This window comes from Carassius auratus, chromosome 16 (assembly GCF_003368295.1).
Source record: "Carassius auratus strain Wakin chromosome 16, ASM336829v1, whole genome shotgun sequence".
Taxonomy (NCBI): Eukaryota; Metazoa; Chordata; class Actinopteri; order Cypriniformes; family Cyprinidae; genus Carassius; species Carassius auratus.
The window spans coordinates 11,731,873-11,744,087 of record NC_039258.1 but is presented as its reverse complement, the minus strand read 5'-3'; the positions used below and the strand labels follow the sequence as shown (position 1 = coordinate 11,744,087).

General features: G+C 36.7%; 1 protein-coding gene across 4 annotated transcripts; it reads left to right on the top strand.

The window, feature by feature from the left end:
- The first annotated feature begins 1,168 nt into the window (after positions 1 to 1,168).
- LOC113116164 (FAST kinase domain-containing protein 4-like) lies at positions 1,169 to 11,420 on the top strand. 4 transcript variants are annotated; one of them, XM_026284114.1, is made up of 12 exons: positions 1,169 to 1,248; positions 1,790 to 2,211; positions 2,294 to 2,475; positions 3,403 to 3,547; positions 3,687 to 3,861; positions 3,958 to 4,115; positions 4,222 to 4,332; positions 4,423 to 4,567; positions 5,823 to 6,065; positions 6,213 to 6,324; positions 6,408 to 6,522; positions 10,135 to 11,420. In XM_026284114.1, the coding sequence occupies exons 2-12, from the start codon at positions 1,807 to 1,809 to the stop codon at positions 10,234 to 10,236; spliced, it is 1,893 nt and encodes a 630-aa protein (XP_026139899.1). In that variant the 5' UTR covers positions 1,169 to 1,248; positions 1,790 to 1,806; the 3' UTR covers positions 10,237 to 11,420. The 4 variants fall into 4 exon arrangements, with proteins under 4 accessions (XP_026139899.1, XP_026139897.1, XP_026139901.1 ...); XM_026284112.1 differs by having other exon boundaries at positions 1,739 to 2,211; XM_026284116.1 differs by lacking the exon at positions 10,135 to 11,420 and adding an exon at positions 6,645 to 8,218 and having other exon boundaries at positions 1,739 to 2,211.
- Positions 11,421 to 12,215: the final 795 nt, after the last annotated feature.

The window sequence follows — 12,215 nt, the reverse complement described above, 5'->3', positions numbered from 1 at the left end:
TTCACTTTCACAATGAACCACACAATGTCACCTCAACATGGTGGCTGTGGTAATAATTCTACAGCTAGAATCAAATTTACCATTCTTTCTTTGCAGGAAAATTTGGTCATGCAAATCTTCCCACATAGTGAAATAGACATAACGTAGTCTTAACTTTTATAAAGAATATCTCTTTGAGTTTGAGACTTTAGTCTTTGCAACTTTAGGGATCTTACTTGCAATGGCATCGCATAACCCCTTAAATGAATTAGTCAATGTTGCCATCTGCTGGTCGTCTTGAGGAATAAGTTTTTCTCAACCGTCTCCAATTGTTCTCTCGTTTGCAAGATTGCAAAAATCAATCAATATAAACAAACATAATGGTCAGTTAATGAATTATTTCAAAAGATTTTGTGTATCTGAATGAAAACCATGGGGTTATTATAACCTGTAAACCTATATTACCTCAAACTCACATGGCAACAGTTTACTCATTAATTTTAATGAGATTAAGGTTATCTTCTAAAAACTATAACATATTTAAACCATAGTACCTTAACTTAGGTTTGAATCTGCAGGATCTGAAAGGTAAGTATGAGGTATAAGAGAAATCTTCTCCTTGTGTGTGGCATCTTAAAACATGTATGTTCATACACAGGCCAGCTCAAGAACAACTTATGCAATTTTATATTATTTGAAATAATTAAAAGAGCAGTTTCATGTTTATCCTTGTAGCCTACTGTAAAACTGGTTGAGTTTTACAGTATAATAAATAATAAATAATGCAATACATTTTAGAGAAAGTAATTAATAATCTACTTACCCTGTTGAAGATGTAATTAGTTAATAATGAATTACTTTTTTACAGTAACTTATCCAACACAATCATTAAGAATTAACTGAAATGATCAAACAGACCAATAAATGTATTTGACTGTACATATAATGTTTTAATTTCAGATTAATAAAATTGGTATTACTTTTGATTTATTTATTTAAACCTGTGAATTTGTGGTTTGACTTGCTAAAATGAATATAAGATGAATAGGGTAAAATTTCGTGACTTTCATATATATATGTATATAATATGCAAAGGAATCGTACACCATTCAGGCTCAGTTTTTCTTTGTAACGTGTAGGCATACTGACCAATCACAATGCGCTGTCTAAATCACATGTTACCGGTTCACTGACGCAAAACCTCAGCGACTCCTACCGATCGTTCCATGTGAATGTCGTCGCAGCTGTTATAAAAGCTCATTTGACAAGGTAAGAAAGCAATGTTTGCTTTACCTGTGGTTACAGAGCAGCCCCGTTCAGTTTCGCTAGAACATGTTTATTGAACTGTATTAGTGTTTGGCGTGGACAGTTTCGTAAGACTATTGCGGCGCTTGCCCAAATCGGCAAGGTCAGAATAGACGTTAGCCCATGACAGACAGCGAGATAATTTAGACACTTGACAGATCTTTATATGATGGTTAGATTCAGATTCACTCGGAGAGTGTTGAAGCCCAATACTCTTCCCTTTTTTTTTCTGTTTCTTTTTTCTTTTTTTTCTTTTTTTGTATTAGCAACTAGTAAAATACTAGTAAAAATACTAGTAAAATAATTTAAGTTAAAGAATGCTATTTGCTAAAAAAAAAAAAAAAAACACCACCATATAAATTAACATCAGTATTTGACTGGTGCTGTTTTTATATAAGTTGGGTTCATTTTCTCACAACTGAGATTTTTCTCATCTGTCCGTTTTATTTCTTAGGTGCTTGGGTGAGATGTGGGTGCAAATGCTTTGACTGGTTGTTGAATACAGGAAGTGCCCTTTTCAAAATGACCACCAGGCTGCTGTGCAGATGGGCGCGATTATATCCTCGCTGCCCTCAGACTGCCACAGCCTCAGCCAAACTACAGACCTCCACAGTCCACCAGACAGAGCCAGTGTGCCTGATGTCCCTGTCTTGGACCCGACCTTCTGCTAGGCACCTCTATCAGGGCAATGAACTGGCTAAGATGGAGGAGACGGCATTTCCGTATGACCAAACGCAACTAGTCCGACTTGTTGAAAAGGCATCCACCCCAGAGGAAGTGCTTAAGTTGTGGGAAGAACAAGGCAGATCTGCCAGCGATGCTGCCAGGTGTCTGGTCCAGCTGAACCTGCGGGTCATGGAGAAGGGTGGTGAAGGAATCCTGCAGGATCCACGCTGCGAGAGCATGCTGGAGACTGTACAATCTCAGGTAACCAAGATTGAATGGGAAGTCCACTCATCAATGACATCGAGACTGTAGAAGATTATATTTTTTTGTTGTTCTCTCACAGGTGACCTCGGTGTGGAATGGATCTCTGGTGGGTCTTCTGCGTGCTCTCACTATGTTGGGTCTCCCTTCTGATGCCCCTCTACTCCGCTCCATCCAGAATGAAGTGCTCTGGAGGATCCGGCGCCTCACATACCGTCACCTGGCCTACCTGGTGGACTGGGTAGCCTTTCAGCGAAGACGAGGGTGGGATTCACATGCTTTACAGCTTGATTCCTAACTATAGGAATTATTATCACATGATAATTTAAAATGTAATATTTTAGGGATGACTAGTAGTCAGTGAGATTATAAACTAGTTGATTATATTGGTTGACGTATTTTTATATATATATATATATATATATATATATATATATATATATATATATATATATATATATACATACATACATACATACATATATACATATATATATATATATATATATATATATATATACATACATACATATATACATACATACATATATACATATGTTTATGTATATATGTGTATATATATGTGTATGTATATATGTATATATATGTATATATGTATGTATGTGTATTTGTATTTTATATTTTTATTAGCTGTAAGTTTTAATATACATGCAGACAGGCTAATAATTTCTTTTGTGCTAAGGCGTTTGCATTAATTGGTCTGGTGGATATGAATCTGACTAATTGTATAGAACTTCCTTAATACTGACTAGTCGTTTATATATCTGATCAACTAGCTGAATTTTTTTTTTCTTGTCCCCATTATACTTTTTTTTTTGTTCTATTAAATAATTATATTAAATGATACAATTACTTTTTAAAAGGTTGGGCTCTGTGAGATATATTTTGCAGAAATTAACACTTATGGTGTCAGGATATGTTAAATTGATAAAAAGTGAGAGTAAAGAATTTTATATTTAAATAATTTTCATTTTTCTTTCTATTCCCTAAGAATCTTAAAAAATAGGGATCATGGTTTAACAAAAGTATTGAGCAGCACAACATTTGTAACATTGATAACAATATGAAATGTTTCTTGAACCAATATGAAAGGTTTCTTAAGTTCTTGATGCTGTTGGTCCAGTAAGTAGCTGATCTGTTCTCACAATGTTGTTGTTTGTGTTGTGAAAGGTATGAAAATGAAGCGCTTACCACAGCCCTGCTGAAACAACTAGAGCTGCGCTGGACAGAGCTGTGTGACAGTCGTACCGTCAGCATTCTCATGGGCCGCGCTTCGCTTTTCAACCCCTCTCTCATGGACAAACTGGAGGACAAAGTGAGTGCACACACACAAAAACACCTTTAGCTAACTAGCCAACCTAATATATTTGAACACACTTTTGTAATCTTATTTTGTTGTATTAAACTTGTGTAACTTGATTGTCAAACACTGAACTGTATCTTATACTTTCTAGGCTCTGGAGATGGCAGAGAGCTTCAGCGCAGAGGATATCCGGAGAGTGGCATTTGCACTGGCCTCTCAAAACAGACGGGCCGTTCCTTTGTTACGTGCTCTCTCATACCACCTGAACCAGAAACCCTCTTCTGAACTGAAAACACCATTGCTGCTTGACATTGCATACGTGTATGGTCAGTGAGATTTTACAGCTTACACAGCTTTTTGTCTAGACTTGTATAAATGACTGTAAAAGTGTAATCGTGTTCTCATTTTTCTCTAAATAAAAGGTAAGCTGAATTTTCATCAGACACAAGTGCTCCAGAGAATTGCGGCAGAGCTATTGCCTAGGTTATCAGAACTGAGTTCCCTCGACGTAACCCGCTGTGCCAAGTCTCTAGCCTTTCTCAAGTGGCTGCACTTGCCTCTATTTGAAGGTTTTGCTCAGGTTGGATGCATTTCTTATCAAATTCAAACCATCAAGTAAATGAAACTTTCTTTGAAGGCAGCCTTATATTTAGTTTGATTATTATTTTCCCCTCTCTGTTTTTCAGCACTATGTGAATAATAGTAAAAACTACAGCACTCTGCAGGTGTGTAATCTCCTCATATCTTTCGCCAAACTCAACTTCCAACTTGGTAAAGGAGAGGAGTTTTACCAAAAGGTAACCAAAAAGAGTACTATATAGATGTATAGATATTTATGTATTTATATTGATATGCATGTATGTAAAGTGTTTTTTGTGTGGCTATAGGTACACAGAGCTTTGCAAGGTTCCTTTCAGAATTTAGAGCCTTTCCTGAAGACAGACGTGGTCTGGTCGCTGTGTGTGCTGAACCAGGCCAGTCCTGATTATATCTCCTCTGTTACGAAGTATGACTTTCATAAGAAACTTACAGGTGCGTAGGAATGAATGTGCTAAAAATATTCAGAATAGGCTGTACCCTCCATTTTGGGACCGCTACTGAACTCACATTTCTCATGTTGCACAGTGATTAATATCATTTGCTGTTCTCATCAGAAACACATGGTGGCAGTATAGCTTCATTTTCTTGTACAGCGGGTAAAAGAAGTATGTCGATAACAGCTCAAGTAATCCATATTTACAAAGAAAACAAAACAAATGAATTCAGAAAATAAGTTCGTGACACAATAACGACAGGGAAAAAGTATTGAACATGCTTACTGAAATTTATATAATACTTTGTACAAAAACCTGTGTTAATGACAACTTCAAGAAACATTCTGTATGGAGAAACTAGTCGCATGCATTGCTCAGGTGCTCAGGATTTTAGCCCATTCTTCCACACAAACACAAACGGTCTTTAAGGTTCTGTGGGCCTCAACTCTGATCTTTAGTTCTTTCCATAGATTTTCTATTGGAATCAAGACAGGTGAACTTAAAAAATATGTTATGGTGATGTGATCAGTACCTACTACATCTGTCTTTTTTTTCATGATAGGATATTCGAACATACACTGCCCTTCTACTTCTAATAATTCTGTTTCTTTGGACTTTCTATTCATCAAATTATCCTAAAAAATGTACTATTGTTTCCATAAAAATATTAAGCAGCACAACGGTTTTTAACCTTATTTAAAAAATAAATAAATAAAATCCATTTCTTCAGCATTACTGCACATCAACATACTGTATTAGAATGATTTCTAAAGTATCATGTGACACTGAAGACCGGAATGGCTGCTAAAAAATGTGATTTGACATCAGAGGAACAAATACAATTTTCCAATGTACAAAAATATTATTTATGCAATATTGTCGTTTTTACAATGTCAATAAAATTATAATAAATGCAGATTTGGCAAGCGCAAGTAATTTCTTAAAAAAAAAATATTAAGAACTTCCCAACCTCAAACCTTTAAATGGTTTTCTATGTATTTTTTTTAAATCATTCACCTCAAAATAAAAAATATATTTACTATGATATAAATTATGATTTAATTATACACTTTCATGTCTATTTAAACTTGTATGCTGATATTTGTTTTCATGGAACACAAACACAAATCTCCCATTCACTTCTTTTCATACAAGGACAGTTCATACTATTGAACAAGGCTGTCAATCTGTGCACTATAGTCAGTCTGCAGTCAAATTTTATCATGATAAAGTTTTTCTGTTCTGTCCAACAGGTGGCATTGTGGATCGGACTGAGAGCTATCGACTGAAATTGCTGCATATCTCTTCCTTTGCTCAGTTGGAGCCTCTAGGTATCACTATTGAATCTCCAGCTGTGCTGCTGCTAGCTCCCCAGGGCAAAGCAGAGGTCAGCACCCCTCTGCAAAGCAGCCTACACTCAGCCCTTCAGAGCCTGACCAACAGCCGGACACAGGCTCTCCGCACTGCTGTCAAAACCATATACGGCTGGACAATAGGTGAGTAGAAAACTAGAAAACTAGAGCGATGCGAGTTATGTACTTTGTACTTTCAAGGTAACAGAGGTCATAGATCTGATTCATGAATCCTTAAATTGTAATTTTAATCCTGTTAATTTGTGAATCTATTGATTGTTGTCACCACAGATGGAGAAATTGTAGTAGATTCAGAAAATAAACCTATTGATTTGGAGAACCTGAAAGCCCCTCATTTACCTGGGGGTGGTGGACGTGATGCCTTACCTGCAGGGGCTCGACGGTTAGTGTTAATGTGAAAGCCTTGTCCTAAGCTCACATACAGAGATGATTTCTAAATATGTTAATGTGGTTTGTCCATTTCAGAATAGCATTTGTGGCTTGGGAGTTTCCTAACTTTTGCCTCAGGAGCAAGGATCTTCTGGGCCGCTTTGCCATGCAGAAACGCCACCTGCAGCTGGCTGGCTTTATAGTGGTGGAGGTGAGACACAGTGAAGTACAAGGATAGGATATGAAGCTAAAAACATTTATCACGATAGAATGTTCCATATCATTTGCTATCGATAATTATTGAAAAATGGGTTTTGATTGGTTGGTCATTAGGGCTGGGCGATATGACGATATTCTCGTATATCTACGATGTCTCGGAAGTATTGCGATGTCCACAGTTCGGAAACGGAGGATTATCGACATTATTGGAAGAAAATGACAAATGATAAACCTACATTGAAAAAGTATTTTACATAGCCCCATATTCAGCATAAAGGTTTTTTTGCATGCAAGAATTAAATAATTTAGTAGGAAGGTTGGGAATCGAAAAGCTATTCCACATTCAGAAATCAGATGCGTAAGATCAGGAATCAAATGACTTGTTTTTAAATTAAATTACATTTCGATTCTGCTTCTTGATTCCTGTATATGCATTTATTGTGATTTCAAAATATTCAACCGCAAGAAGATGAATTACACCTCACTTCTGCCCTCGCAGGCAGTTTTCTGTGATCCGCACGTACACACACAAACACAGCACATGCACAGAAGCTGTCTCTTATAAATGCAATCACTGGACTGAGCTCAATTTATTGCATTCTTACACATTTGAATGGACAAATAAACAGAATTATATCAAAATATTCCATAAATACAATTGGTTATGTCTTAAGAACCTAAAGAGTTCAGAAAGAAAACAAGGGTATATCTGATCTGTGCATCAGCTGGTGCTCATGTTTTTACTCTTAATTGTGATTCCAGTGTCCATCTTTCCTCTGTGTTTTTATCTGTTTATCTGTAGTGTTCTCATTTAATTAAGCTCCGTTGACACAAAAAACGATAACTATGTTAGTGTCCACACAAATTCCTGTTAACTTTATTAGAAGTATGCACTGCAGTTTGTCATTTGCTGCTTTAACTGTTTAATCTTTGATGTACATTCTAGATGGCTTTTATTGCTTTTGATCATAAACTGGAAAAAAGCAGTCCGAACTTGATTCCAACAATAGTGTTCCTCTTTGTCTTGATTATACAGTATTTGTGGTGATGACCTCTCTCTATTCTCATAGAATTAGAAGAATTATTGTAACATTAATCATTATCGTTGCTTGCTGCAATAAAGCCCTTTAGAACGAGTATTAAAACTTTATAGTTATCTTGTAAATAAGTTTTAATGAAGTGCAAGCTCAGCAGTGTTTACTGCACAAAAGTAAGCCAATTTTATAAGCATCATTTAATTAGGGATAAGTTACATGGGCATTAGGGGTTAGAGTGTTAGTATCAGCTATACATAATTTACTGATGCTCTTCCAACTCACAATAGCACTTCTTATTTGATGTACTCTCCTTTTTATAATGCCGATGTAATTAGCCTGATTAGCTCTATTCCTATTGTCATGGCTATTACATGGCAGGCAGTCTCCCCTGGCTTTGGGTTATTAATAGCGGTGGTAAAGACAGAACTGTGGAAAAGGTCTCCGGCTCTGTCTGCAGCATGTAGGCCAATCCTGTTAGCCCTCTGCATCCTGGGGTACAGATAGATCGAGTTGGCTGGACTCGTCTTGACTTCCAACTGGGCACAGGCCTGATATAATGCTCTTGCCATTTGATGCGCTTGCTGACAACAGCCATTTCCATATGCCAAAGTTCATGACACCTCTCCGTTTTCTTTTTTCCTGAGATTGATTTTTGCATCACATCTGCAAAATTTTACTGGTAAAAAGCTATATTGTCAATTATGTTGTTATTTATATACATATACAGTATTGTTCAAAATAATAGCAGTACAATGTGACTAACCAGAATAATCAAGGTTTTTCGTATATTTTTTTATTGCTACGTGGCAAACAAGTTACCAGTAGGTTCAGTAGATTCTCAGAAAACAAATGAGACCCAGCATTCATGATATGCACGCTCTTAAGGCTGTGCAATTGGGCAATTAGTTGAATTAGTTGAAAGGGGTGTGTTCAAAAAAATAGCAGTGTGGCATTCAATCACTGAGGTCATCAATTTTGTGAAGAAACAGGTGTGAATCAGGTGGCCCCTATTTAAGGATGAAGCCAACACTTGTTGAACATGCATTTGAAAGCTGAGGAAAATGGGTCGTTCAAGACATTGGTCAGAAGAACAGCGTACTTTGATTAAAAAGTTGATTAGAGAGGGGAAAACCTATAAAGAGGTGCAAAAAATGATAGGCTGTTCAGCTAAAATGATCTCCAATGCCTTAAAATGGAGAGCAAAACCAGAGAGACGTGGAAGAAAACGGAAGACAACCATCAAAATGGATAGAAGAATAACCAGAATGGCAAAGGCTCAGCCAATGATCACCTCCAGGATGATCAAAGACAGTCTGGAGTTACCTGTAAGTACTGTGACAGTTAGAAGACGTCTGTGTGAAGCTAATCTATTTTCAAGAATCCCCTGCAAAGTCCCTCTGTTAAAAAAAAGGCATGTGCAGATGAGGTTACAATTTGCCAAAGAACACATCAACTGGCCTAAAGAGAAATGGAGGAACATTTTGTGGACTGATGAGAGTAAAATTGTTCTTTTTGGGTCCAAGGGCCACAGGCAGTTTGTGAGACGACCCCCAAACTCTGAATTCAAGCCACAGTACACAGTGAAGACAGTGAAGCATGGAGGTGCAAGCATCATGATATGGGCATGTTTCTCCTACTATGGTGTTGGGCCTATTTATCGCATACCAGGGATCATGGATCAGTTTGCATATGTTAAAATACTTGAAGAGGTCATGTTGCCCTATGCTGAAGAGGACATGCCCTTGAAATGGTTGTTTCAACAAGACAATGACCCAAAACACACTAGTAAACGGGCAAAGTCTTGGTTCCAAACCAACAAAATTAATGTTATGGAGTGGCCAGCCCAATAATCCAATTGAGAACTTGTGGGGTGATATCAAAAATGCTGTTTCTGAAGCAAAACCAAGAAATGTGAATGAATTGTGGAATGTTGTTAAAGAATCATGGAGTGGAATAACAGCTGAGAGGTGCCACAAGTTGGTTGACTCCATGCCACACAGATGTCCAGCAGTTTTAAAAAACTGTGGTCATACAACTAAATATTAGTTTAGTGATTCACAGGATTGCTAAATCCCAGAAAAAAAAAAAATGTTTGTACAAAATAGTTTTGAGTTTGTACAGTCAAAGGTAGACACTGCTATTTTTTTGAACACACCCCTTTCAACTAATTGCCCAATTGCACAGCCTTAAGAGCGTGCATATCATGAATGCTGGGTCTTGTTTGTTTTCTGACAATCTACTGAACCTACTGGTAACTTGTTTGCCACGTAGCAATAAAAAATATACTAAAAACCTTGATTATTCTGGTTAGTCACATTGTACTGCTATTATTTTGAACAATACTGTATATATAATAGAGAGAGAGAAAGAGCCCAGTTAAACATATGTCACTTTTAAACCAAGCAGTTAGCCAATGCAATGAATCAACAGTTATGACCAATTTGAAATCTTTCACCCTCTGATTCTTTATTGAAATGACTCATGAAAATTCAACCACAGTTGACCACACCTTCACTCTCAAGCATACTGATGTGTCACAAACTCACACCTTACGTTTTCCCCTGCAGGTGCCGTACTTTGAATGGCTGGAGCTGAAGTCTGACTGGCAGAAAGTGGCTTACTTGAAAGACAAATTAGGGAAGGCAGTGGCTGAGGACATGGCTAAATGAGCCATCAAGCCTGTCAATAACTTGAAGTGCTTTTGACACTGGCTGCTCATAGACATTAACAGCCTCAGACAATAACATGACTTAAAGGTGAGGAAATTACAGAGATATTGAGTACTGCATATACATGCGCACACAACAAAAAGATAGTTGCAGCATCCTCAATTCCCATGATCCACCCGAACATCAGAGTGGAAATCAAATGCATCTGGGAGCTGTGATCAATCTCTGCAGGAACAGAAAGCAGAGCCTCCAGAAATCAGCAGATGCTCGGAAGCAACAGAGTCATGTATCCGCTGCCTTCCCAAAAAAGAAACTCTGAGCCAAAGAGCTAAGCGAATGTTGAGAAATTAAAGCGTGAGTGATCTGAAGGGCACAAGCAGTGTTCACCACATGGGAAAACAACTAAATTGTCAGACCTTTGTGTTAATCGTCCATGTCCTCACAAACAACTGGATGTTCACACGCTCTACTTTCACTTATAATAAATACATGCACCTTCTGTTTTTGATGCAGTTGCCTAGACAACACATGGGGCTTTCCTTGTTGCCAAGGAGACTGGAGATATTTATGGCAAAAGGGATTGGGAGTTCAGTACTTAAAAGATTTCTTTACACTTAGAAAGCACTACTCTACTGGTGTTATGTCATTAAAGAAGTAAAATAACTACTTGCCTACTCACCTGATATCTGTATATTTGCTAATATACTTGTGTTCCTGTAGCTCAATTGGTAGAGCATTGACCTATCAAGCGCAAGGTTGGGGGTTCAATTCCTCGGGAACACATGATAGGTAAAAATGTATAGCCTGAATGCACTGTAAGTCGCTTTGGATAAAAGCGTCTGATAAAGCGCCTGATATACTTGTGATTTAATTAAAAATATGTAAAACAAGGCTGTATGTAAGAATACATATTGGATTTGAATAAATATTTCTTTTAAATATTTATTTTGGAAAGGTTGTCGTTGCATTCTGGTATGTTTAGATCTAGTTGCAGAACTGTTATTTGCTGTCAGGTAAGGCTGAAGTGCATACTCTCATCAGTCTTCATGGAGAACTGACATTCCTGTTGAAATCTTGAAAGATTTTGTGCAGAAAAAATTGATTTTTTTCCATTTAAGACTTTCACCTCCATGTTTCCAATGACTTTTCAATAAAATTGCATCTTGTATTTTCATCAAAAAGCATATGGTGACTCATGGTTGTATTTTTGAGAATGTGGTTTGCTAATGTTGGCTGTCGGTCTGCAGTCATGCTGTGATGTACTATATCTTAAAATATTTTGTGTAATGAGCACAGAAGTCTGATGAAATGTGTTCTGAATTTATTTTTCTATCTGTTACTATGATTTAAGACTTCATAGACACTGATATGTATCAGAATCTAATAAACGTCTTTAATAATGACCTGTCTGATATAAATTGACAATAAATATTTGGGTGTATCTGACCTTAGCTCAAATATGCAATCTATTTTAATTTTAAAACAGTAACACTTTAAATCACTCAAAAATTGAAGTCACATACCCTCAAGTTCATAGAAGGGTACGTTAAACACGAGTGTAGCTCACTTTTCTTTCACCTTGTTCCAATTTTGTTTTAATAATAGGCTAGCTATTAATTTATAATTTGGAACCTAATGAAACGTTGCTTTGATAATCTGTGGTCTATATTTGCCTTAAAAAAATAATTATCACTTGACTTGTATAACATAATGACATCTTAAAGTGTGGTTGAGTTTCCAAATATTTTTGGGACCATATGACCTAAAAAAAAAAACTAACTTTAGCTCTTCTGTGGTCAGATTACCAACCAACACAACAGTTAAATAAACAAAGTGTTAAAATTTAGTAAATTACATTTTAGACCCAAATTATTGAAATTATTGGCAATTTTGTCGGTTTTGCTTCACCAGCGAAAACGTTTCCGATCAACTGAGGTCTCCTAGTAACACGTGGACTGTTCCAGAATAAACTAATCGTT